We start from the raw sequence: 23,841 nt of genomic DNA, 5'->3' as shown, positions 1-23,841 counted from the left end.
CAGCCCCCTCTGGAATTTGTAGAAATCTCAAGTTGTTGCGACAGGATTGAGTTTCTAATCTTTCTAAATTGTCTTGTAACCTACTATTCTGTTTCTTTAACCATTCAAAATCTTTAAAGTTTTCCGAGACAGTTACTGACAACGTTTTGACTACCCCCCCCCCTCCTCCAAGGTACAGGTTTGTGCCATAATATTGTCCAACTTTTCCTCTAATGCACAACATTTGTCATGGATCCCCCTTTGGTTGTACTCCGATATTTCAAATTTATCAAACATGTCTTGCCTTAGGTTCAAAAACTATTTTTCCATAGATTTTTCGTCACCCCAACTTCTTTGGTCAATTATGCACTCCTGGCAATTTTCCCCCTGATTTGAGTTATTAATTCCTGGGGGAGGGGGGGGGGGATTCTAAGCTCATATGTACCGTAAATTGGGGGGAAGGTGGGAGGGGGGCTGGAGCTAGTACCCAGATTGAGACTAGTGTTAGGACTACTATTCGGACTAGAGGATATACCGGGGCCAGAAAGAGGCTCAACAATGCCATTAGTGCCACTAGTTAGCGCCCTGGCTTCTTCAACCTGTTGCCCTCCGTCATTGGAAGACAATCCAGCTAATGCAGAAAATCTATTCTCCACAGGGAGAAAAACAGGGTTTATTTGCATCAAAGTTTTCTTCCCTTTAATTTGCACAGTTTGTGCGCTTGTGACGTGTTCCATGATTTTAAAATATGACTTCAAAGAGGGGTGGGGGTTCGTGCTGGAACTTGCATCTCCTTCTGCCCACACCGCCGGGATTTTCCATTGCCTTTTGAAGCTTTCTTTTTAGGGTAAACTGGGGCGACGACAGTAGCTTCCTTGGGTGACTGCTCCCAACTTGCCCCCCCCCCTCTTTTCCCCCTCTATCTTTCTTTCTTCCTTCAGAGAATGATCTCAACTGGTACCGGTTCCTCACCTGACCCTTCAGTGCTACTGGTTCACTTTCTATTGAGTACTCCAATGAGCCTTTCACCCGACCCTGTTCAGTTAGAGGGGACAATAAAGTGGAATTAACTTCCGCTCCTGTATTCTGCCCAATGTCCACAAACCCCCCCTCCACTCCCCTACAACTAAAGTCATGGCCAGCTACTAAGGCAATAGGGGAAAACTCTTCCATCGACCTCTGCACTCCCAACCCCCCCCCTCAAGTGCCTGTGTAGTCTTCTCCCCTCTATTCCCGCCAGCTTGCCACCATTAGGAGGTCTGTCGGGCACTTTGCACGCTTTGAAAAACAAAAATGGACTTAGCTTCGTCTTTGATACTGTCTTCTCTGTGCTCTGCCACTATCTTGGCGTCCTTCCCCTCGCCTCGTAGTCTCGCCGTGCTTCCTCTGTTAACCCGGAAGCCGACCGCCAAAATCGCCACTCTAGTCTTTCTCCATATTGGGGCAGCCCAACGCCAGGCTCCATGTTCTTTCACCACCACTGTACTCGTATGACCTGGAGCATGGTACTGTATACTTTAAATCCTCACGCTATGTTGCCGCGCTTCCTGCATAGTACAATCTGCGCAATTTTATCAGTTTTTAGTATATGCCTCCTCTCCACCTCGTGCAAGAGCTCCTGCGACCAGCGTCAGCCCGACGCCATGTTTCCCTCCCTGGCGTTACAGCTATAATGATGGTGATACTTGGATCATCTTAAAACTGAAACAACTTTCTAGTGTCAAGAATTATGACCTCAACAAATATCTAATGTGTTTCTAACAGTGGATGCAAGAGAATCACGTCAAACCGAACTACTCTAAAATAGAAATACATATGGATTGTATAAAAATCATAACCCATATACTTTTGAATTCCTGTAATGGGACACCTATTGATAACAACTATTGAGGTTCTGGCTTTTTCTTGAATCACAAAGCAGCAATGTAACAAGAGACTCGCGTTGACATAGGTCCTCTTTCTTCGGACCCTTACACAGGAGAGAGGCCTCTCTGACCCTGTTGATATCTCATCTGACCCACGCAAATCTACTTTATGTTGGACTATCTAACAAATTCATAAATTAGTTGTCATGCTACAAAGATCTAGAAAGAGGCAGCCAGACAGATACTCAACCTAAACAGACCGGATCACATTACTTTTGCTATCAAAGCATTTCACTGTTTACTAGTGGGAAGAAAAATATGCTTCAAAGCAGTGTGAGTTGCACTGCTGCCCATTCATGGCACATGACCATCCTTCTTGCAGTATGAACCTCGATTATGCACCAAAACAAGACTCCTTGTATCAAATATGGCTCTATAACTGATAATACCTCCTTATCAAAATACCTAGGTGGCAGCTTCTCAGATATAATGCCCTGAAATGCACTCCTAAAATGACCATTAACAGTCCTCAAGATAGCAGAAATTAAATAAAGACCTTTCCTAAATGCTGCACCCAACTATGTCCATGCCATATCCCTGCATGATTTTGTATGTGCTGTTTGCAGTCCTATACTCACACATCTTGCTTACAACCAGAAGCCGCATACGCATACTGTTGCACCAGTTCTGCATCACATTGTCCAGGCCATACCAATGACATGAGATAGAAATAGATACAATCACAATAGGCTAAAAAAAAAAACATTCATATTGTTCACAAGTTAAACCACAACCTTCACCTTTTGTTCCAAATCCATTGGTGGCTAACTTTTTATTGCAAAGCCTGTTTAAACTATTGGTCAACCTAAACTCTTGTTCAACTTTTGTGTTTTTTAGGGAGGAGGCATATTACTTTATTTTTGTCTAAGTACTAACCTCTGGTGATGTAGTGGTTTACGATCTAGCGCCCCTCAATGTATTGGTCTCCTCAATGTACTGCTTGCAGTGTTAGGACATAAAGAATTGGGATCAATGTATTGTTGCTGCACCACATGCCCCACATGAGGGCTTTGATACTAAATGACCCCCAGGGCAAATATAGAGTCTCTAAGGTTAGAGAGCATCTGAAACAGGAAAATAATGGCTAGCTTCACTATTCAGATCTTTCTTTATCCTAGGTCTTTTCAGGGGGCCAGATGGGTGGCATGGCTCTTGTAGCACATGGAAGGCTTGATGTGTTAAGGCCTCCTCCATGTGTATTCAGCAGTCAGCATATAGAGGTCATCCAGGCGGTCAGAGTCAGAGAGCACAGCTCAGCTGCTCCTACCCTGCAGCCGAAGGTTTTTCTGGGTACCCAACCTTTACTCCAGCCTGAACAAAGACAGCTACAAACAAAGGCTCAGTCCTTACCAAACATTTTTCCTTGCACTGTTGTAAAAAGTTTCTTATAATTTCTGATGATGTGTAAGAAACTTGTTCAAGGGACTATTATTTAGCCAACTTTGTAAGTACAGGTGGGAAATGTGAAAAGTCATAAGCTCTTGCAGAGTTCAACCCATAAAATCTTACCCCCTATCTGCTGGAAATGCGTTGGTTTCCTTTCTTCAGATTTTATTTGGCTTTCAGTGCAGGTAAACACTGGTTAGACCAATTCAAACATATCAAGCTCAGAATGTATGTATTTTGATCTTGGTTTTCTGAAACACAAGGCATATTTCTCCGTAGGAGGCTTGGCAAGGGACCACAGTTGTGCTGGCCTGTGGTAAACTTTAACTGGAAGAACAGTTGGTAGTCTTACATACACAAAAGTTCGGCTGCCACCATGACCACTCACCACCTTGCTTGTTGTAGGGTCCAGCAAACACCCTTGCAAGGTTTGGAAAAGATTTTGGGCTCATCCTCAATCAGCAGGGCTGAGCTTAATTTACGCGGTACAAAAGGGGGTGGTGATGGACGGAGCCTCCGAACCAATCAAACACTCACACCCAGTCAAAAGATCTGGGTTTAATCCATCACCATTCTTTAGCCCACTCTGCCACCCCAGTTCAGACATGGCCATATGAAATCGGTCTGCCCTGTGCCTCACGGGAACAGTCCAACCCGAACTGCCAAGCCATGCCTTCCCTGGACCGGAAACAAGCTTCCTAGGACCAGTTTCTGGCATTTCAGCCGTCTTCAGCCAGGCTTGCTTGAATCCAATGGCAAAGTGAGCATTGTGCAACATTCCGTCCATCATCTTGTGTGTTTTGCTGTTCACCCTATGTGGGAATGGTATGCCCAGACGTGGGTCCCGTGCTCACTAAGCCACTGGAGTCAAGCTATCCTAGCTGAAGACGGCTGATAGCCAGAAACCGGTCCTAGGATGCTTGATTCTGGTCCAGGGAAGACATGGCTTGGCAGTTCGGGCTGGACTGTTCCCATGAGGCACAGGGTCAAGACTGATTTGCATATGGCCATGTCTGAACTGGGGTGGCTTGGTGAGCAAAATAACGACGAATTAAACCCAGATCTGTGACTGGGGGTGAATGTTTTGCCATTGTGCAACATTCCGTCCATCATCTTGTGTGTTTTGCTGAGCTTAATTTACAAGCAACCGTGTTGAGCTATGGAGCGCACTCTATGAACTCACCAATTGTTAGGAAAAACAAGTATAGCAAGACAAATTATTTGTATGGCAATAAGGATCCACGAAAAAAAAACTTATGAAGATGTTACTGAAACACAACATAAGCTCAACCCTTTTTTTGAAATGATGGACAGGATGTTGATTGTGCTAGCCATTCTTTTATTGGGCACACTATCATGTTAAGCTAAAAAGGTAGCTTGTTATTTAAAATCTCATTGGAGCTGGAGAATTGTAATGCAGGGTTTGTGATCTGTGTTGATAGTTAGGTAGTGTGCTTACTACCCTGACCTTTCTCCTCATGAAGAAAAACTTGCTCTCACGCACTGAAAGTCTACATCAAATGTAATGCACTTCAAGAAATATGGGTGATCATAGAATATTTTTCCTTATTTGTAGTGAATCTATGTTGGAGAATTTGTGAAGGGTCATGACCTTCGGCAACAAATTGAAGAATTCATTCCACCCTATTACAGATATGATGTATTTGGACTGGCAGCTTTTCATGCTGGTTAATACACAGTTTTGTTTTGTTGGTGAAGAAAGGCAATGCTAAATATGTCAAAGGTAAAGGGAGTTTAATATGTATTTTTGGGGAGGACTACAGGTATTCAACATTTATTTGCTCGTCCCTCAAGAATTTGGTATCAAGGGGTTTAGAGACATAATAATGTTAAATAACAGCAATTATTTTTGTCGATAATTAGCAAAGTTAGCAATAAAACACATTCTTCTGGATTTCAAATTATTTTTGGATGATCTTAGAACATGGCTGAGCTCAGTTTTTTCTCAAATAGGGGATGCACACTTGCCAGAATGCTATTAAGTTAATTGCACAGATGCATTTTTGTACGTTTGGATCTGGGGCTCATTTATTAAACTGAAGTGATGTTGTAAGTGTTTTAAAATGTGCTTAAAATGATATATCAGTTTGTGGCAAATTGCCTGAATGAAGTACATTGTAAATAAATGAATGAAGAAATTGTGCTATAGACACTCAGCCGTCAAACAAAAGAAGGGTGATCAGTATCTGTCTCTCAATCATATTGTCACAAAAATCTTCAGCCTCTGGATCTGGAATTTGTTTATATTTTGCTTCATTTTATTTGTACCTCACAAAACAAGCAATTCATAGAACTATGAAACTCAGACGAGGGCCCTGTCTGACCTTTATGTTTGTTCTTAAATTAAGTATGCCTGCCAATCTGGTAAATTGTGCTATGTAAAACAAACAAAAAAATATATATATATTTGAATTTTTACTGCGATGTTTTGACTCTCATCACCACACTGACCAGGATTGTGGTCCTATCCTAACCTGTCCACTGTTATAGGTCTATTGTGGCTATTAAACAAAGGGTAACTGCACAGGCTTGGTATAGCGATTTGAAGTGCTTTGCCCATGTCTGTCAATTAACCAAGGCAAATGTTTCTCCACAATATTTAAACAAGAAATAATTCTTAATTAATCGTACATCAGACCAGTTCAGTTTGTAATTTATTTAGTCAATATAAATTCGTACAGATTTATAGTTTTAATATATTCAAACACGTACATACAAATATTGTAGAGCTCCCTATCAATAAAAGATCAGAACCAAAACAACCACATCCTCACAGATGAAATCAATCAAACCCACACAAACTAAGACGGCCCATAGATGCACACCATTAAAAGCATTATTCTAACATACCACGTATATTCCAGTGCAGTATCAATTTGCCAATATCCTATTGACATCAATAGATGTAAACATACATACAAATATAAGCAAACATGCAAATCGATATAGAGTAAATCAATTACAAACTGAACTGGTCTGATGGATGATTACAATTAATTAAGAATTATTTCTTGTTTAAATTTTGTGGAGAAGCATTTGTTTTGCTTCATTGATTGTTTTTACCCTGGGTTGCCTCTCCGTAATTAATCTTTCTGGAGCATTAAAATCTCTGCGCATTATCATAACATGTTTGGTGTTAGCCTTTGTATCCCTCTGAGTGTTTCATCGTGTAGCACAAGTTGTTCCTCAGACCTTCTGTGTGGGGATTGAGTTTAGGTAGACATTAATTACATACATGTTTAACATTTATTGCCCACAAAGCAATTTATGGGCAAGTACAAGTGTACATAAAAGAACGCCTGGAGAGTTATGTTACTGGCCGATGCTGCAATCGTATGAGGCCTGCCGTCTACTCCTTCCCCAATATATCACCAAATCCAAAGTGGGTAGAGCGTTCTCTGTCATGCTTGCACATATTTGGAACAATTTACCTGAGCATCTTCGTAGGGAACCGGTCCTCCTCACATTTAGGAAACAACTTAAAACGCTCCTATTCAGGTAGACGTAGTCACAGTCTAATTCTGTTGCCTTGCCGATTGCTGTCTGTGATTCCGGTCACTCTCTCTAAAAGAGCTTAGAGGCCTGAATGTGATTTTGCCCTATATAAAATACATTTAACATAACATAACATTTGCTTGTCTTCAGACTCACGGAGAAGCCACAAGGACTTCCTTGGCGATGGTTCTTTTATCGCTTTATAACCTAGCTTTGACAAGATCCAAATTGAAAGATCCCCCTTTTTAATGTAATCTGATAGATCTGATTGCTTCTGATTTAAATTCAAGGTAATCAGCTGGTTAGAATCAAACATATTATTCATTACAACATTCATAGTAAAGACTAAACCTCTTATGTCTTTTTCTAAACAACTGCACTGTGTTGAAAGTAAATGCATCAGCTATAGCAAATCAATTGAATAGGAACTTGTATGGCCTGAGCAGAGACTTTTTAAGCAGGGGTGTGGACTTTCCATAGCCCGATGCCGAGGAAATTTTGTTTGGGGGTCAAGGACAGCAAGTTGTCATGTTTATTTTGTTCTTCGGACAAGTAGGCCCAACCCCTGACAGCACAAGCCCTTCAGCTACCAGATTACAGTACCACATTATGGAGCATGGAAGGGCATTGTATAATTTGTGTCCATGTGTTAATGCTGTTTGAAGTTGTATTTATGGTTCTTTAATATAAAGCCTTTATTATTAGGATGAGGGCTCTAAGGAAATGCAAATTCAGACTGCTCTGCTAACAGTGGTTCCAGTATAAAAATGTGTATCCACATTTGAAAAGTTTAACCATGTCAAGCTACGTATAATGCTTCTATAATGCTCTCTGAGTAGATGCAATATATGCAAAAGCTTGAAAGCAAATTTGATGATTCTTTGCTTTCAAAATAAATTGTTCATTAAAAAAATGCATCTGGGAAAAATCGTTTTGCTAAACTACTGTAAAATGTTGGGTACGTATTCTTTCAAGCATCATTTAGTAAAATGTGTTGATGCATGCTAGTATTTCCCAAAAAGTTTCAAACTGGAAAATCAGTTTAAACAGTTTCATCAAAAGTATAGGAAACATGAAAATAACCAATTACTGGCAAAACCAATGGGTATGCCATTGCTGGTCAGCTTTTTGGTTTTGTCAATTTCTGTGTTGTTTTGACATGGTATTTGTACAACTTTATTGCTGTGGGGGCTGCTGGGCCCTCATCATTGTAACAAATATTGGCAAAAGCAAAAATATATATGGTCTCAAAAAGCATACATTGCCATAATAGTTCCTGTCACTGAACAAAACTATGTTGTGTGCAGATATGCACCTTGTGAAAGAGCAGAATGCTGTCACTCACAGAGAAGCCAGTCAGTAGATAGAGATACATAGAAGTTTAATAAAAACAAAAGGTCTTGGTTAATCCCAGACCCAAATAGGGGTCCAATTCCTAAAGAAAGTCACAAAAGTGCACCCATGCTGTATGTCCTTGCATTAGTGCAGATTTACAGCTTTCATGAATTCACAAGAATTTACAGAAGTAGGTTAGGAAATATTTGCTAATTGCATTTTAGCATAAGCAAATAGCATGTGTAAATTTGCTCATGAGAAAATCTGTTGACTGGTAACAAGTTCACATTTCCTCTAACCACTTTTTCCCCCAACCCCTGAAGAACTTTCACTTCTGCCCATGTCCGAGTAAATTTCCAATGTATCTCTATAAGGGAACATTTTAGAGACAAGCTGATGAAAACCCATAAAGCATGTAAGTTAGTAGGTTTCCACAGACTCAAAAGGGCATTCCACCTTCAGCCCCGGTATTTAGATCTGCATGAAGGTGGCAAAATAAGAGAATTGCTATGATTCAAACTCTACTATGGTATGAACTCTGACATAATCAGAGAGGCTATCATCAGAACTCTTCTATAATGAGATTGCTGCCCTAATTTGTCGCTGCACTACATGGCACCAAAGGGACAGGTGGATTTTGTTACAGGACAAGTAGATTTATGAAGCAACCTGTCTCATGAACAAGTAGATATTTTATTAAATTCGACACCCCTGTTTAAGTCGTGGACAAAAGGGCAATAGCCCAGGGCCCCCACCTTCCAACGGGCCTCTGGGAAAGTGATCTTTCTGTTGCACGTCTCTCTTTATCTCAACCACTGTCCCCCTCTCTGAATACCTCTACATCTCACATTCTTTTTCTCTCTACAACATGTTATTCTAAGGATTTTTCGGACCCTGGGCAAGACCTATTTCAGCGCTTTTATATGACCCAATTTATGAACGTTTAAGAATAAGTCAATGTTGTTGGCATTGTGGGCTTCAATTAGCAGAAAATATGTAATAAAATTCTAAAGTTGTTCTGAAAAGAAGTCTCAAAAATATATCTTGCCCAGTGCCACAAAAATCCTTAAGATGACACTGGGCCTGAGATCTCCATGAGCAACTATGCAAAAGCACTATATGGGGGCACCTAATTGGTCTGCAAGACAAATAGATCAGGGCCACAGCCACATGTAGAAAGGTTGTATTGTTTGCATGTTTTTGTTATGACATTTGTCAGTGCTCTAGAATTTGTCTATACCGGGTATTTCATAACCTTGCCCAGGACAAAAAATATGCCGGGAGATGTGCTTTGGACATCGGACGCCGAATGACATCTGAAGTATCTGCAGTGAACCCAAAAAAATAAACAGAGGACTCTGGTTGTATGGGCTCTTGGATGTAATAATGGTGCGCATTTGTAACTTGTTAAAGTTGTATATTTGGTGCTTTGGAGCCTGAAATCCTTTACAGTGCGGTTTACCATCATAAGTGCCTAGGTCCTTTTATGTGTTTCGGTGACTAAACAGGAACATTTATGTGTCAATAATGTATGCCCCGCCATTACTCATGCTAATTTGGCTGATGAAGCTAGTGTATGTTACAGTCTATTTACAGCGGGGCTTCAGAGAACCAGGGAGTGAGACATACGTCGTCCTAAATAGACCCTTCAACATTAGAGTGCATGCTCTCTTGCGCAGCTCAGGGTTGGGATGAGGTTTCTGAAAACGTTTTTCTAATGTCTGTACTGGACACACTCCACATAAAAAAAACTGTGCTGCCAAAGCTCAACCTTACTTTTTGTCACTTCCTATTTAGAAACAGACCAGAAGGCAAAGTGCTTGAGACGGTGGGAGTATTCGAAGTGCCAAAACTACAAGGCAAATATGACACTGGGCAGGTACGTTTGGTCATCTTGCCAGTAGAGAAGGGATGGGTTTTTACTGTACATCAAAGAGATTGCTGCAATACTATTGGTCTGCATATCTAGACCCAGAAGAGCTCCTTGATGCTGTGCTTCCCTAAGGCATGAAAGGAAAGAAGCAGAAGTTGATGCAAACACACTGTTGTTTTTGGTTATAAATGAAACACTATAAAATCAGGATAATGCAGCTGTCGGGTTTTGTGGCAGTTTGGGGTCTGTCTTTAATTGCTTAGCAAATATTCCTTTTTCTAGAATTGTCTTTGCTTTTGTACCTACGTATATTCTTTTGTGTAGCTACATTCCTATCAGGAGAAGGAAGGTAGTACATTTGGAGATAAATCCTGTGAATATATATATATATATATATATTGTTCGTTCCTTGCACAACTGCCTACAATTTGTTCTTTTTTTTCGTCTTCCTCTGTTTTTGCAGTTATTTCTTCACAGTGTCTTCGGGTACAGGGGTATTGTTCTCTTTCCTTGGCAGGCCAGGTTGTATGATCGAGATGTTGCCTCTCCTGTGACAGACAAGTAAGACATCTATTTTGTACTTTTCATTGATTGACACGAATGTCCTCTTAGCCCTTTTGAAGCCTTTGAATACCCCTCCTTCATCCATACTCTTTTCATTCTCAAACTACGCTTCTGCCCAACCGATTTATGCATTGTTTTTAACAGAGTAAGATGAGATCGCAGAACTGGTTGTCCTACACTGAATTTGCTCAGCCCTGGTCCAGGGCTATTTTACACATCAGCTACCATTTGTTTTGTTTTTTTCTAGCTTCTTTTCCAGCTTTGTCAATACTTCAGCCCACATTGCTATTTAGCATTATGCTCTTTGCTAGATTGTGTCCATCTGTGTGTTTTTCCACAATATCCCCACTGAGGGAAAAAACAGTACATGTACCCAGCTCAGTACTTTGAGGTCTGTGACAGCAGCAAGCTTTCCCCACTTGCAAAAGGGAGAGCAAGAACCATGACTGCACCATAGGTTAAGTGAGTTTTCAAATAGACATTACATAGACAATCCAAATGGTTTAACATTAGGTTAAGGCTCCAAAAGGTATGGAGTCGATCTCCAAGCCGTGTACTCGATCCAAAAGTGTTCTCTCCATAAGAAAAGGTTTCCCTAAACCACATAAGATCACCCTCAAACCTCTAGACCCTGACAAAAGCGCTAGAAGGGTTTACAAGATGGATGCGTCCCCTCTTGCCTTAGTCAGGCCTGCCTTCCTCTTTTCAAAAGTAGGAGGCTGTCCCATCAGACATTTAAAGCCTCATCCCCAGATGGTCTTTTGCAATCAAGAGTCAGAAATGCTGACGGATGCCTTGATGATGAGGGCTTTCACATTAATATCAAAACTGTCACCTGTTGCATTGTTTAAGAAAGCCTCAACAGCTCTCCAATGATGGAGAGGGAGAAACAACAACAGGGAGAGAAAAAGAAATGGCAAAGGAAAGAAAAAATAAAAGTGAGATAGAATAGAATGGGCACGCACTCCACAAAAATAAAAAATGTTATTAGCAGAAAGACAAAGACAACCAGGAAAATAAGTTTCCAGCTATCCACTACAAGGTCGGAGCTCAGACAGAATCTAGAGGTGCTATAAGAAGAATACACCTCTCCTTAAAAATGATCCTCGCTGGACGTGCCAGTATGTAATAGAAGGATAAATTCAACAGGGTTTGCAATAATTTTTATGAAGAAATAGGGTATTACGCACCAGAAAATCATATCCTAGATCCCTGGCACCTGCAAGTGGATCTAGATCCGCAAGTGATCTGTGTTTGTAGCATGTGCTGTTTTAGGTCACGTGCTGTGCACTTTTGGCATCTGAGGATGAGAATCACACTTTTTAAATCAGAATTTAAAGTCTGTGGGAGCTCACTATTTGAGTGTTCAGGCACATACCTCCTCGTGATGTCAAGCGACAGAGCTCCCTCTCTCTTTTCTGTAGTTAGATTAATTATACATAAGGGTCACTCTAGAATCTGCAGAAATCCAATATTTTTTGCTCAATAACGCTTCACAGAAGACCTACAAAGAACATCAGTGTTGAAATGTGTTTAACTTAATTGCGAGGCTCACAGCAAAGGCTTAATTTTAACAGAATTATGGATCTTTTTTCAGTGATTGACGCATTCCCTTAAATAATCCTCTGCTTGAAAGGTAGCATGGCTCAGAGCCTGACTGTGAGAAGCAGACACTGTGCGCACTTATCAAGTACACCCTGAGGTACTTGGGACATGGAATTTGAGGGAATTATCTAACAAAAGTTACGGCCTATACGAAACATTTCTAGGAATTAAAATAACTTTTTCAAGAATCACCGTTATGTGGTCTGTTCAAGCCTGCATTCATTGCAGATTTTCAATGGCTCTGAGGAAAAGATATAATCTACTTGCCAGATTCAGCTGAAAACTACAATGTTCTCGTGTCTGAGAGTTTCATTTATAGTGTTCGGTATATATGCTGCACTACACGTTGGTGTAAGTACAATTAAGTGGATAAATTACATATTATTTAGACACACATAGTCCCTTTTTCTACGAAGCTAAACAGACTGAGAGAGAGAAGCATCTCTGATAAACCGTTTTTCTTATAACTTTTATCAAAATTATAGTAAAATGTATTTTTTGTGCCAGGTACAGAAAGAAAATGTATAGAAGTGACATATCCAGGGCGGGGCAGAACCAAACAGTGTGTAGGAATGTACCCTCGACAATATTGCGGCGAATGCAGAGGGGCATCTACTAAACCCGTCCGCCAGTGCTTTTATCAGGTGTAGGTACTTGAATTGTATGAAGAGCAATGAGACTGCCGCCCCTTTAGGGATTCCAAGGCTTCAGTCCAGTCGTCGTTGTCCAGGGGGCATACATCTGCTTGCCAGGCTGTCCTAAGAGCCTCTACAGTGGTAGCACTGTTCGTTATGATGGGTTGATATATCTTTGACATTTTGTGATCCCCTAAGTCCCCCATCAAGAGCTTGCCTTCCAGTGGGTTGACTCGGAGAGGACCTTGAGTTTGGTGATGTATGGCATGTGGTGTGCCTAAACTGGAGGTTTTTATAAAAAAAATTAATTCTGTCCATAGAGAATTCCGATTGAAGTTCCTGGAAGGGTTTAAGAACGTTGCCATGCAAGACACCTCCTAAGGAGCGTATACAAATTGAGTCCTGTCCACAGAAACCCCGGTAATCAGCCAACGGAAGAGAAGACTTCTGATAGATACATCTGCCGTGTGGATTCCTCACCTTGTGAATATCCCCTTGCGTCAGCAACATTCGGAAATTCTTTTCATAGCCTCGCGCCGACGTGGACTTGGACGTCATAGAGACACGGCATCGCACGCGACTCCGCTGACGTCACCGACGCCTAAAATAGGCCCACGCCGGCATGATGACATCAGTTCCCTGTTTTCCGCGTCGTCGATGCTAACGGTTATCGGGAATCTCAGTAGCCAACTGGTACTTTGTTGCCTTTTTCTGCTTCTCTGTATCCAGTTTCTTCGACGATGTCTTCGAAGAAGACCAGTTTCAAGCCCTGCAGGGAGTGCGGTAAAATGATGTCTATTACCGACCCGCACAATGACTGCATCTGGTGTTTGGGTTCTGACCATGATGTAGATGGTTGTTCCTCATGTCGGAAGATGAACCCGAAGGCCCTGAGGGAGAGAGAAGCAAAACTCCTGGTGGCAAGGCTGAAAGCTGGGAAAGAGAAATCGTTGAGATCTCGTTCTCGAAGGTCGAGGACGAAGTCGAGGCCTGGATCTCGTGAAGGATCATCTTCGAGGTCGGTTTCAGATCATGCTTCGAAATCGAAGAAGAAGCATAAGAAGAGGAGACATGAGTCCCGACGTCGTTCCGGTAAGGAGTCGAGGTCACCGAAGAAGGTACGTTCTAAGGTGGTTACTCTTGATGTCTCTGAACCTGAAGGTGAGGCCTCACCTTCGGAGTCGCGGGTGCAGTCTCCGACTCCGGCTCCGAATCCTTCTCCGGCGCCGTCCCCGGCCCGAGAAGAGGAAGAGGTTCAGGAGGATGTGGATTCCGCGCCTGTCGAAGAGCCGAATCCGAACACTCCTCAAGATCAGCCTGAAAGTTTTCAGCCGCCCTTTCCAACCCCAGGCCAGGACCCATCGGCGTTTCTGAACGCTATGTATGGCGTCTTCTCAAGGGCATGGTACCCCTCTGGTGCACCTTCGGGTCCCATGGGTCCTCTGGCTTTCAATTTAGGAGTTCCTCACTCCTATCCTCCTGCTCCGTTTATGCCTTATATGCCGGCTCCGACGCCGCCTTGGCTGTTTCCGGCTCCGCCGAGACCATCGACGCCGATTCCGACGTCGCCCGCTCCAAGTCGTCCTCTGGTACATCCCACTGAACCATCGGATTCGATACCGACGTCGATCCCGAATCCGTCGGACCCGATGGTTGATCCGGTTGCAAAACGTGTGAAGGAGAGATCCAGAAGGGAGGCTCAACGCTTTTTGGAAGAACGAAGGTACTTGGATTCACATTCTGATATAGAGGAAGGTGAATTGGATGAGGATTGTTTTGAGGAGTTGGCTGACACAGGAAGCCTGGATTTCTCTCCAGAGTGGGAGTTGCCCTCAGGCTCTGGTACGCCTTCTAAGGATGTTCAACCTTATCATTTAGTTATGAGGAAGGCTGCTGATCTCCTTCAATTAACTTTGCCGACTGTGGAATTTAAGTCCAATATTCTAACTGAGGTCTTACATTCCCCAAATTCAGTAGTGGAACCTTTACTTCCATTTAATGATGCCTTGACAGAGCCCATTTTGGAGGTATGGAAGAAACCATTGTCCGCTCCTGCGGTTTCTAAGAGTGTGGCCAGGAGGTACAGGGTTGCTCCTGAGGACCCTGCTTTTTTGACCTCTCATCCTTCGCCGGAGAGCCTGGTCATTCAAGCTGCATGTTCTAAAAAGAATGTAAGTGCCTTTCCACAGGTTCCATGTGAAAAGGAGGCAAAGAAACAAGATCAGGTTGCTAAAAAGACCTTCTCTTCTGCAAGTATGGCATTAAAGTCAACAAATGCCACTTGTCTGATGGGGAGATATGTGCATGCCCTTATGGATTCTTTGCGTGTTCTTACTCCTAAGGTTCCTGATGCCAACAGGAAGGACTTTGAGGAGGTGATCTCAGACGCACAGGCAGCAGCTCGCCAAGTTATACAAAGTGGTCTGGACACTGCGGACTCTGTGGCGCGCATCATGGGCACTGCTGTCGCTACTAGAAGGTCTGCTTGGTTAAAATCCTCGGACTTTTCGGCGGATGTTCAAGCAACTTTATTGGATCTTCCCTTTGATGGGTCTGGCCTCTTTGGGAAGAAGTTTTCACAAAGACAAGGGAACCCGAAAGGTATGCCATAGGGACCTTGGGCAGTATCAATTTACAAAAAACAGTGGTCCCTACATGTGGACAAGATAACATACAAAAAACAATAATCATACACCTGATAAGTAGTATGTCTTTTGTCCAGCCGGACAAGAAAATTTATTTTAAATGTTCTGGTTGGTAAAGTGAATTTTAAGAACCAAAAAAGATAACAATTGGGCACAGCCGTGACCCACAACAATCAAGACAAAACAACAAAGAAATGGCCAAAAGGGCAAAGCGAAAATCTGTCTGTATACTTGTGGTCAGTGCTACAGACTCAATCTCTTAAACATAACCATACCATTGCATCAAATAATATAGCATTATCATATTGCATATGGGGTTTTTTAGTCGACGACGTTTCGATGCCTTTTTACATTTGTGACATCATCATCAGGACAAGAATTATCAACATTATTGTTTTGTACAACAGTTATTAACACAATGCCTATTATCGCATTAATGTTGGTTTCCTCGTAGGTTCAGGAATACTGATGAGTAAACGCTGATAGATGTGCTTTCTTTCACATCAAGTCCAGGGCTTCCATCAGGATTGTATGGATTTGCCAGGAAAGGAGCGTGATGGCTCAATTTGTGATGGCCGGAGCGCTATGGCGAACACGGCAGTCCGATGGGATCCCATCGGACTGGCGTATTCGCCATATGTTATCTTGTCCACATGTAGGGACCACTGCTCTTTGGGAAGAAGGCTGGTGCAGCCCTTGAGAGATTTAAGGACAGTAGGGCAACTGCTAAGTCTTTAGGTCTTCTGATAAGAGGCTCTTCGACCAACAAGAGATTCAGGGGTTTTGGTCGCTCTTCCTTTCGGAATTACGAACAAGGTTAGCAGCAGCAGCAACAGCAGCAGCAGCAGCAAAATTCCATGTACAGATCATACAGGGGAAAGTAGAGAGCACGTCCTCTTCCTCCAACCCCCCTGCCCAGAAAAGCAGTTCTAGATCCGCCATTCAGGATCATGTGGGTCCGGTGGGGGGTCGGCTTACCCATTTTCTACAGGATTGGGAATCGGTTACATCAGATCTTTGGGTTCTCAATCTTGTAGAAAATGGGTATGCCCTTCCCTTTCGGGAATTCCCTCCCAATTACCCGCCTTGCCAAGGTTTTTGCACCGAGGAACACCTGTTGCTTCTGCAGGAGGAAGTGCAGACTCTGTTAAGAAAGGGTGCGATAGAGGTGGTTCCAGAGCAGGAAAGGGGTCAGGGATGCTACTCCCGGTATTTCCTGATTCCCAAGAAGGATGGCAGACTTCGTCCAATCCTGGATCTCAGGATCTTGAATCTCTTTCTGAAACAGGAGAAATTCAAGATGCTCACCCTTGCTCAGGTTCTTGAAGCGCTGCTAGAAGAAGACTGGATGGTGTCACTCGACTTGCAGGATGCGTACTTTCACATCCCAATCCTGAAGTCGCACAGGAAGTATCTCCGTTTTACGGTGGGATCGCAGCACTATCAGTTTGCGGTCCTTCCGTTTGGACTTACTACTGCACCTCGAGTCTTCACCAAGGTGATGGCAGTGGTGGCGGCGCATCTCAGAAGATCAGGGATTCCAGTATTCCCTTATTTGGACGACTGGCTGATCAAAGCAGAGTCGTCAGAGAGAGTGCTCCATCATCTGAGAGAGACAACCCAGTTGTTGTACAGGTTGGGTTTTTCGATAAATGTACCCAAGTCTCACCTGGTGCCCTCCCAGCGCAACCTGTTCATAGGTGCCGTACTGGACACAACTGTATGTCGTGCATTCCCACCTCCTCAAAGGATTCGCGACATACAGGAAATGATTCCTTTATTTTACAATGGAGCGGTCGTCCCAGTCCTGAAGGTCCTTCGCCTGCTCAGTTTGATGGCTTCATGCATTCTGTTGGTCAACCATGCACGCTGGCACATGAGGGCGCTCCAGTGGTGCCTCCGCATGCAGTGGTATCAACACAACGGAGATCTCGGGGAGTCAGTGAGGATCTCCAGAGAAGCTGCGGCGGATCTATCTTGGTGGGGCGTGAAAGGCAATCTGTCTCAAGGGAAGCCTTTCCAACTACCGGAAAGCGCCGCTCTCACTTGGCGCAGAACGCTTCACTCGCGCCTCGCTTTGCCCGCAGGCCACGCCCCCAGCCTTTACTATATTGGGACGCTGATGTACGAGCGCCGCCATTTATAGTAATACTCCTGAGGCGGAAAGCCGGGAGTTAGTCCCTTTTTAAAACTGTTGTTATTTCTGTGTTTTTAACTCTGCACTCACCTTCTGACGCCTCTGACAAAGCGGAAAGCGCCGCTCTCACTTGGCGCAGAACGCTTCACTCGCGCCTCGCTTTGCCCGCAGGCCACGCCCCCTTCGGAGGCCACGCCCCCAGCCTTACCGCCCACACTCCCATAAAGCATGTGTTTCCCTCGGAAGTGCAGCGGACGAGCGCAGCGGGCGCGACGTTTGCGCGCCGAAGGCGCGCCTAAGGGAAGCCCGTCTGCGCCCGTCCGCGACCGACCGGGACCAGGGGCACCTCATAATACCCAAACTATTCACTACTCCAGGGCCGATCTTATGGAATATAATACAAACAGCGACCTTCTCCTTTTACCAAAGGATACACTCCATCAGCTCTGCAAGCATGGTATCCTGAGCCAAGGCTGTCACCTCTCCACTCGCGCAGCATGTCTGGCCCCGCCCAATCTACCCATCAATGAACTCGCTATTTTGTATCTCAACACTCGCTCCCTTGTCAAGCATCAGATGGACATCTTCCTTCTATTAGACACGGAAAAGCCAGATATCCTCCTTTTGGCAGAAACCTGGCTAACCCCTGCTTCAGCACCCGATATTATAGCAGCACTGCCTCCTGACTACTATATTATTCAGGCTGACCGCGCCACCGGGAAAGGAGGAGGTGGAGTTGCGGCGATTATTCATTCCAGCTTGGATGTCACCACTCTCACCTGCTTGACGCTATTCAATACAGACAATCTGGTATTAAAGATTGCCACTCCTCACATGTCTATAGCATGTGTTCTTTTATATAGACCACCTACCTCAATGCCATTGTTTCCTATGTCTCTGAGCGAGCAAGCCGCTAATCTGGCTTTGGATCATACCAGGGTCATATTAGTTGGCGATTTCAACTACAGGTATAAAGACCCAGCAGAGGGCTCTCAATCGGCAGAACTGACTGACCTTCTATCTAACCTCAATTTTAAGCAACTGGTGCTTTCCCCCACCCACGCTAAAGGACACATTTTAGACCAAGTGTGGTCTAACACTACGTGTGTGTCCTCTCCTTTAACCTTGCCTTGCCTATGGTCAGATCATCTCATTCTCAGATTTAAGATCTGTGTTGAGTATATCAGAACTACTGTGCCAATCACTGGCAAATTAGCCAGAAACTGGAATGCTATGGATAAGGATGCCTTCTTACAGTCACTAGGCAATGATGTCCCTTCCTTGGATAACGACTTAAATCGGTCAGTTGCCAAACTAACCAACTGGCTACAAGAGGCCAGTAACCTTCACGCTCCTTATAAAACAATTGGATTAGCACGCCGTGCGGACGCCAACAGATGGTTCTCAGCCGACCTAAAAAGCAGGAAATTGGCCCTTCGGCATCTTGAACGCCTGTGGCGCCGTGATTATGACACCGAGGGGAAAATTAAATACACTAGGGCGAGGAAGGAATACATGAAAGCTATCTCTGCAGCGAAGACAGAGTACTTTTCTTCTCGTATCCTAGAATCAACAAACAAATCCAAAGACATCTTTTCGGTTTTTAATGAACTGACTAACTTGGAGAACGTTCGTCCTAAAGTAACTCCCACCCAGTGTTTGTGTGACTCACTCAACACTTACTTCAGTGACAAAATCACGGATATAAAAGCTAGCATTCCCCAATAAAAAACTCTAATCATGACCGGCATGGCAATCAAGACCGGTTCTGCTACTCTTACCAACTTTTCACCCATAACTCATGACCAGCTTTTGGAGCTATTGATGAAAGTTAAATCTGGCTCCCCATTGGATATCTGTCCCCCCCGCATCCTGAAAGAATGTTTTTCCACCTACCCTACCCCTGTTCTTGCCCTCCTTAATGACTCTCTCTTGTCGGGCATAGTCCCGTCTGCCTTCAAAGAAGCAACGGTCATACCTTTATTGAAAAAACCTGGGGCCGACCCGGCATGTAAGGCAAACTACAGGCCTATCTCGTTGTTGCCTTACCTGGCAAAGATTTTAGAGGCACACGTGGCGAAAATCCTCTCCAACTTTCTGGAGGAGTCCTCCTGCTTTGATCCCCATCAGACTGGATTTCGGCCTGCGCACTCCACGGAGGCAGTGGTCACTTCGGTGTTGGACACTCTCCGAGATTGTGCAGACAGACGCTCTCCCCAGGCACTGGTGCTCCTGGATCTGTCGGCCGCGTTCGACACGGTCGACCACAACATCTTGGTCGACCGTGTCGGACAGGTCGGCATACAGGGCACAGCGGCCTGCTGGTTGAGATCCTTCTTGGAGGACCGCTCACAAGCGGTGCGCCTGGGGGACTTAACTGGTGTTAAACAGCTTACCCCATGCGGAGTGCCACAGGGTTCTTCCTTGTCACCTCACCTCTTCAATATATATATACTCCCCCTGATACAAACTTTGAGGGACAAACAGGTGAGAGTTTTTAACTACGCAGATGATCTGCAATTACTTTTCACCATTGATAACTCTGAAAAATCCGTCAGTCACTTCCAGTCAACCATGAGGTTTATTAAATCCTGGATGGATCAAAATCAATTGAAATTGAACCCGGGGAAAACAGAACTGGTATTGACTGGGGACAGCGCTAAACACTGGGGCATTCACTATTGGCCCTTAGACCTGGGTCAAGCTCCACAACCATCACCATCGGCTAAAACGTTGGGAGTCATTGTGGATAGCGACCTTTCGTTAAAGGCACAAGTGGGCCAGGTGGTTTCCAAGTGTTTCTTTCAACTAAAAAAAATCAGGAAGGTTCGGCGATTACTAACGCTAGAGGCCACTACCCAGGTTGTGATCGCCACTGTTCTGTCCCACCTGGATTACGCGAATTCCATCTATTTGGGTCTCCCAGTCTTTCTACTCAAGCGTCTCCAGATGGTACAGAACTATGCTGCTAGGATGATACTGAAGCAACCAAGGTGGCAAGCAGCGACCCCCCTTCTTACTAAACTGCACTGGCTTCCGATCACACAACGCTGTGCCTTTAAGGCAGGTTGTATGATTTTTAAATCACTGCATGGCAAAAGCCCCAAATTTATTAATCAAATAATTACCAGATATGTTCCCCCCCGCAACCTTCGCTCACTCCACTTAGGCCTTCTTCAGATCCCCCCGTTCAAGCTCAAACGTTCTGGTGGACGTAGGTTTGCTACACTTGCCCCCAGCTTATGGAATACCTTGCCACTGGAAATTCGGCTCTGTCAAGACCTTCTACCTTTCCGGAAAGCACTGAAGACCTGGCTTTTCAGACAAGCTTTTTAAAACCTACTTACCTTACCTCTGTTGTGTTACTATCAAACCTAGCGCCAAGAAACTGATCAGTGTTAGTGCGCTTAATAAATAATTTAATAACATAACATAACATAATTTAATAACATAACTACCTCCATCGGTGGCCACATTGATAACGGATGCGTCCACTCTAGGGTGGGGTGCTCATCTGGGGGATCTGGAGGTCAAGGGTCTTTGGTCTCCAGAGGAAAGGTTGCTTCACATCAACCTTCTAGAATTGCGGGCGATTCGTTTGGCGCTCAAGGCCTGCCTCCCTTCCCTTCGCGGTCAGTCGGTCCAGGTCCTGACGGACAACACGACCGCGATGTGGTACATCAACAAACAGGGAGGAGTGGGGTCGCAGTGTCTCTGCAGAGAGGCTCTGCGTCTCTGGTCCTGATGGCAAATCATCTGGCCGGGGTTCTGAACGTTCGTGCAGACAGTCTCAGTTGGCAGTTCTCTGCCGCACACGAGTGGAGGCTTCACCCGGAGGTGGTTCACGACATCTTTCAGATGTGGGGGACTCCTCGGGTGGACCTGTTCGCCACTCGCGAGAATGCTCACTGTCTTTCTGCAGTCTCCAGTATCCGATGCAAGGAGCCTTAGGGGACGCGTTTCAGTTATTGTGTATAAAGATCTGCTAATCTTTGGCCAGTAAGGAACCACCAGAGGGCATAAGGGCTCATTCTACAAGAGCTAAGTCTTCAACCTCGGCATTGGCTAGAGGTGTTCCTGTAGAGGATATTTGCAGAGCCGCGACTTGGTCTTCCCTCCACACTTTCGCGAAGCATTACTGCTTGGATTCCGAGGTGAGGAGGGACGGCCACTTCGCGCGTTCTGTCCTCCAGGATTTCCTGGTTTAGAAGAGTGGGCACCCTCCTCCGGGAGTAGGGACTGCTGTGGGACTCTATTCACAAGGTGAGGAATCCACACGGCAGATGTATCTATCAGAAGAAACAAGTTACTTACCTTCGGTAACGCTTTTTCTGGTAGATACAATATCTGCCTGTGGATTCCTCACTGACCCACCCGCCTCCCCGTTGTCCACTCTTCTATACCAGAATTACTGTAATGTAATATTGATTTATTTTGTTGTCCAGGTAATGTTTCAATTGCTTTCCTGCATTTGCTTTACACTGTGTGTTTTACCTTGACTATTGTGTACTGTGTATACTGTGTACATTTCTACTGTCATTGGCCCGTCCGTGTGCCTCGATGGCACGGAAAAAAGGGCGCAACTGATGTCGTCATGCCGGCGTGGGCCTATTATAGGCGTCGGTGACGTCAGCGGAGTCGCGTGCGATGCCGTGTCTCTATGACGTCCAAGTCCACGTCGGCGAGGCTACGAAAAGAATTTCCGAATGTTGCTGACGCAAGGGGATATTCACAAGGTGACGAATCCACAGGCAGATATTGTATCTACCAGAAAAAGCGTTACCGAAGGTAAGTAACTTGTTCTTTTGCGCCACAACAGGGTCTTTCATGTAAGGCGGCCCCACCACCCCATCCTACGCAGAGATTGGCGCCACGTTAAGATCCCCTTCCTCGTAGCCGAAGGAAGAGCCTGAACTTCTGACCTGCCGTATAGGTACGTGTATAAGGTGGGGTCCCCCAGGAGCCAGCGCTCGACCGCCTATGATCGGTCGTCCCTATGTCCATAGCACCACTCATTAAGCATCAAAAGATGTGCAGCTGCATGATGGGATTAGATATCTGCTACTACGATGCCCCGCAATAGGCGGTCTGAGGAGTGTTGTTCTTGTGGGTGACCGGGTTTCAGAAATACTATTATTCAGGACCTCACTCTTAGTGTAGGGCCTGAGAAAAACCAGCAAAGCTGCCTGCCACTCAACCGGATCTGCAAGTACAACATCATTAGCCTCACAGATCATGAGAATGTGGGTCGGTGTCATGGCCTGCTGACACAGCCTATGAAGGAGCCTCCCAGATTTGGGCCCCCCATTGATATATTCTACTCTGGGAGGGCATCCGCGCCACCTTCATCAATTCTCCGTGATATTGCTGTTGTGTAAGACACAGTTGTCTGCACACCCACTCCCCTTTACCTGTCCGCCCAAGCCTCTCTAATTCCATGATGCTGGCCTTCGCCTGTATTAAAAACTTCTTACGTCGCTCCACTCTGCTGCACAAAAGCTGATATCCACACCGCAAATGGAAGGTTTCATGGCCTCCCCAATACAGCAACCGACGACGCAGTGTCTGCATTAAGAGTAAAGTATTCATTTAGAGCCTCGTGAATGTGGGTTCGATAAGACAGATCATGTAAATACCAAAGGGAGAGTTGCCAGCGGAACAGTAGCCAGCGCAGGCCAATCAGGAGCCAGACGGCGACTGGGGAATGGTCTGAAAGTACTTTTGCTGATTGTGGCCTCTGACACCCTGTGCGCATAGTCTCCCGGAACGAAAATGTAGTCCAGCCTCGATTATGAGCCATGGAGTGGGGATTACACATTTTAGTACGTCTTTGGGATGATGCAACCTCCAGATGTCCACCCACCCCATCAGGTCTATGAATGGTCTCAGATGGGATTACCTTGCTCCCCCAGCAACTCCTTGGACCGGCCACCTCCCTATGTCTGGGTGGATAACCTCATTGCAATCTTCACCCACGACCGCCAGTGCCTCCTGCATTTGTACTCATGCATCCACCACCCGGTCAACATAGCTCTGACTAATGGGTGGAGCTAGTTGGGGGCCTAAATGCTGGCAATCACCACCTGTTCACCATAGATAGTCATGTGTATCAATATGTACCTTCCTTGTGGATCCACCCATTGCTGCACCAGAGTAAATGGAAGTCATAATTGCCACTCCAGGGGAAGCCTCTTGTGAAACCCGCGTGAAATACCTATGTATACTAGAAGCGGGCCAGGCA

General features: G+C 44.8%; 2 protein-coding genes across 3 annotated transcripts in view; one reads left to right on the top strand and one right to left on the bottom strand.

Moving 5' to 3' along the window:
- Positions 1-23,841, top strand: part of POLDIP2 (DNA polymerase delta interacting protein 2) — a 286,234-nt gene that overhangs the window by 33,951 nt on the left and 228,442 nt on the right. For both annotated transcript variants that reach the window (XM_078680138.1, XM_078680137.1), the window contains exons 2-3: positions 9,939-10,020; positions 10,478-10,575. In XM_078680138.1, the coding sequence (XP_078536264.1) occupies positions 9,939-10,020; positions 10,478-10,575 (180 nt within the window). The remainder of the gene's footprint in view (positions 1-9,938; positions 10,021-10,477; positions 10,576-23,841) is intronic.
- SMG6 (SMG6 nonsense mediated mRNA decay factor) overlaps positions 1-23,841 on the bottom strand; it is a 1,202,478-nt gene that overhangs the window by 1,144,753 nt on the left and 33,884 nt on the right. The gene's annotated exons all lie outside the window — the stretch shown is intronic.

The sequence above is a fragment of the Lissotriton helveticus genome, chromosome 3_1, assembly GCF_964261635.1.
Source record: "Lissotriton helveticus chromosome 3_1, aLisHel1.1, whole genome shotgun sequence".
Lineage (NCBI taxonomy): Eukaryota > Metazoa > Chordata > Amphibia > Caudata > Salamandridae > Lissotriton > Lissotriton helveticus.
This window is presented reverse-complemented; position numbering and strand designations above follow the sequence as displayed.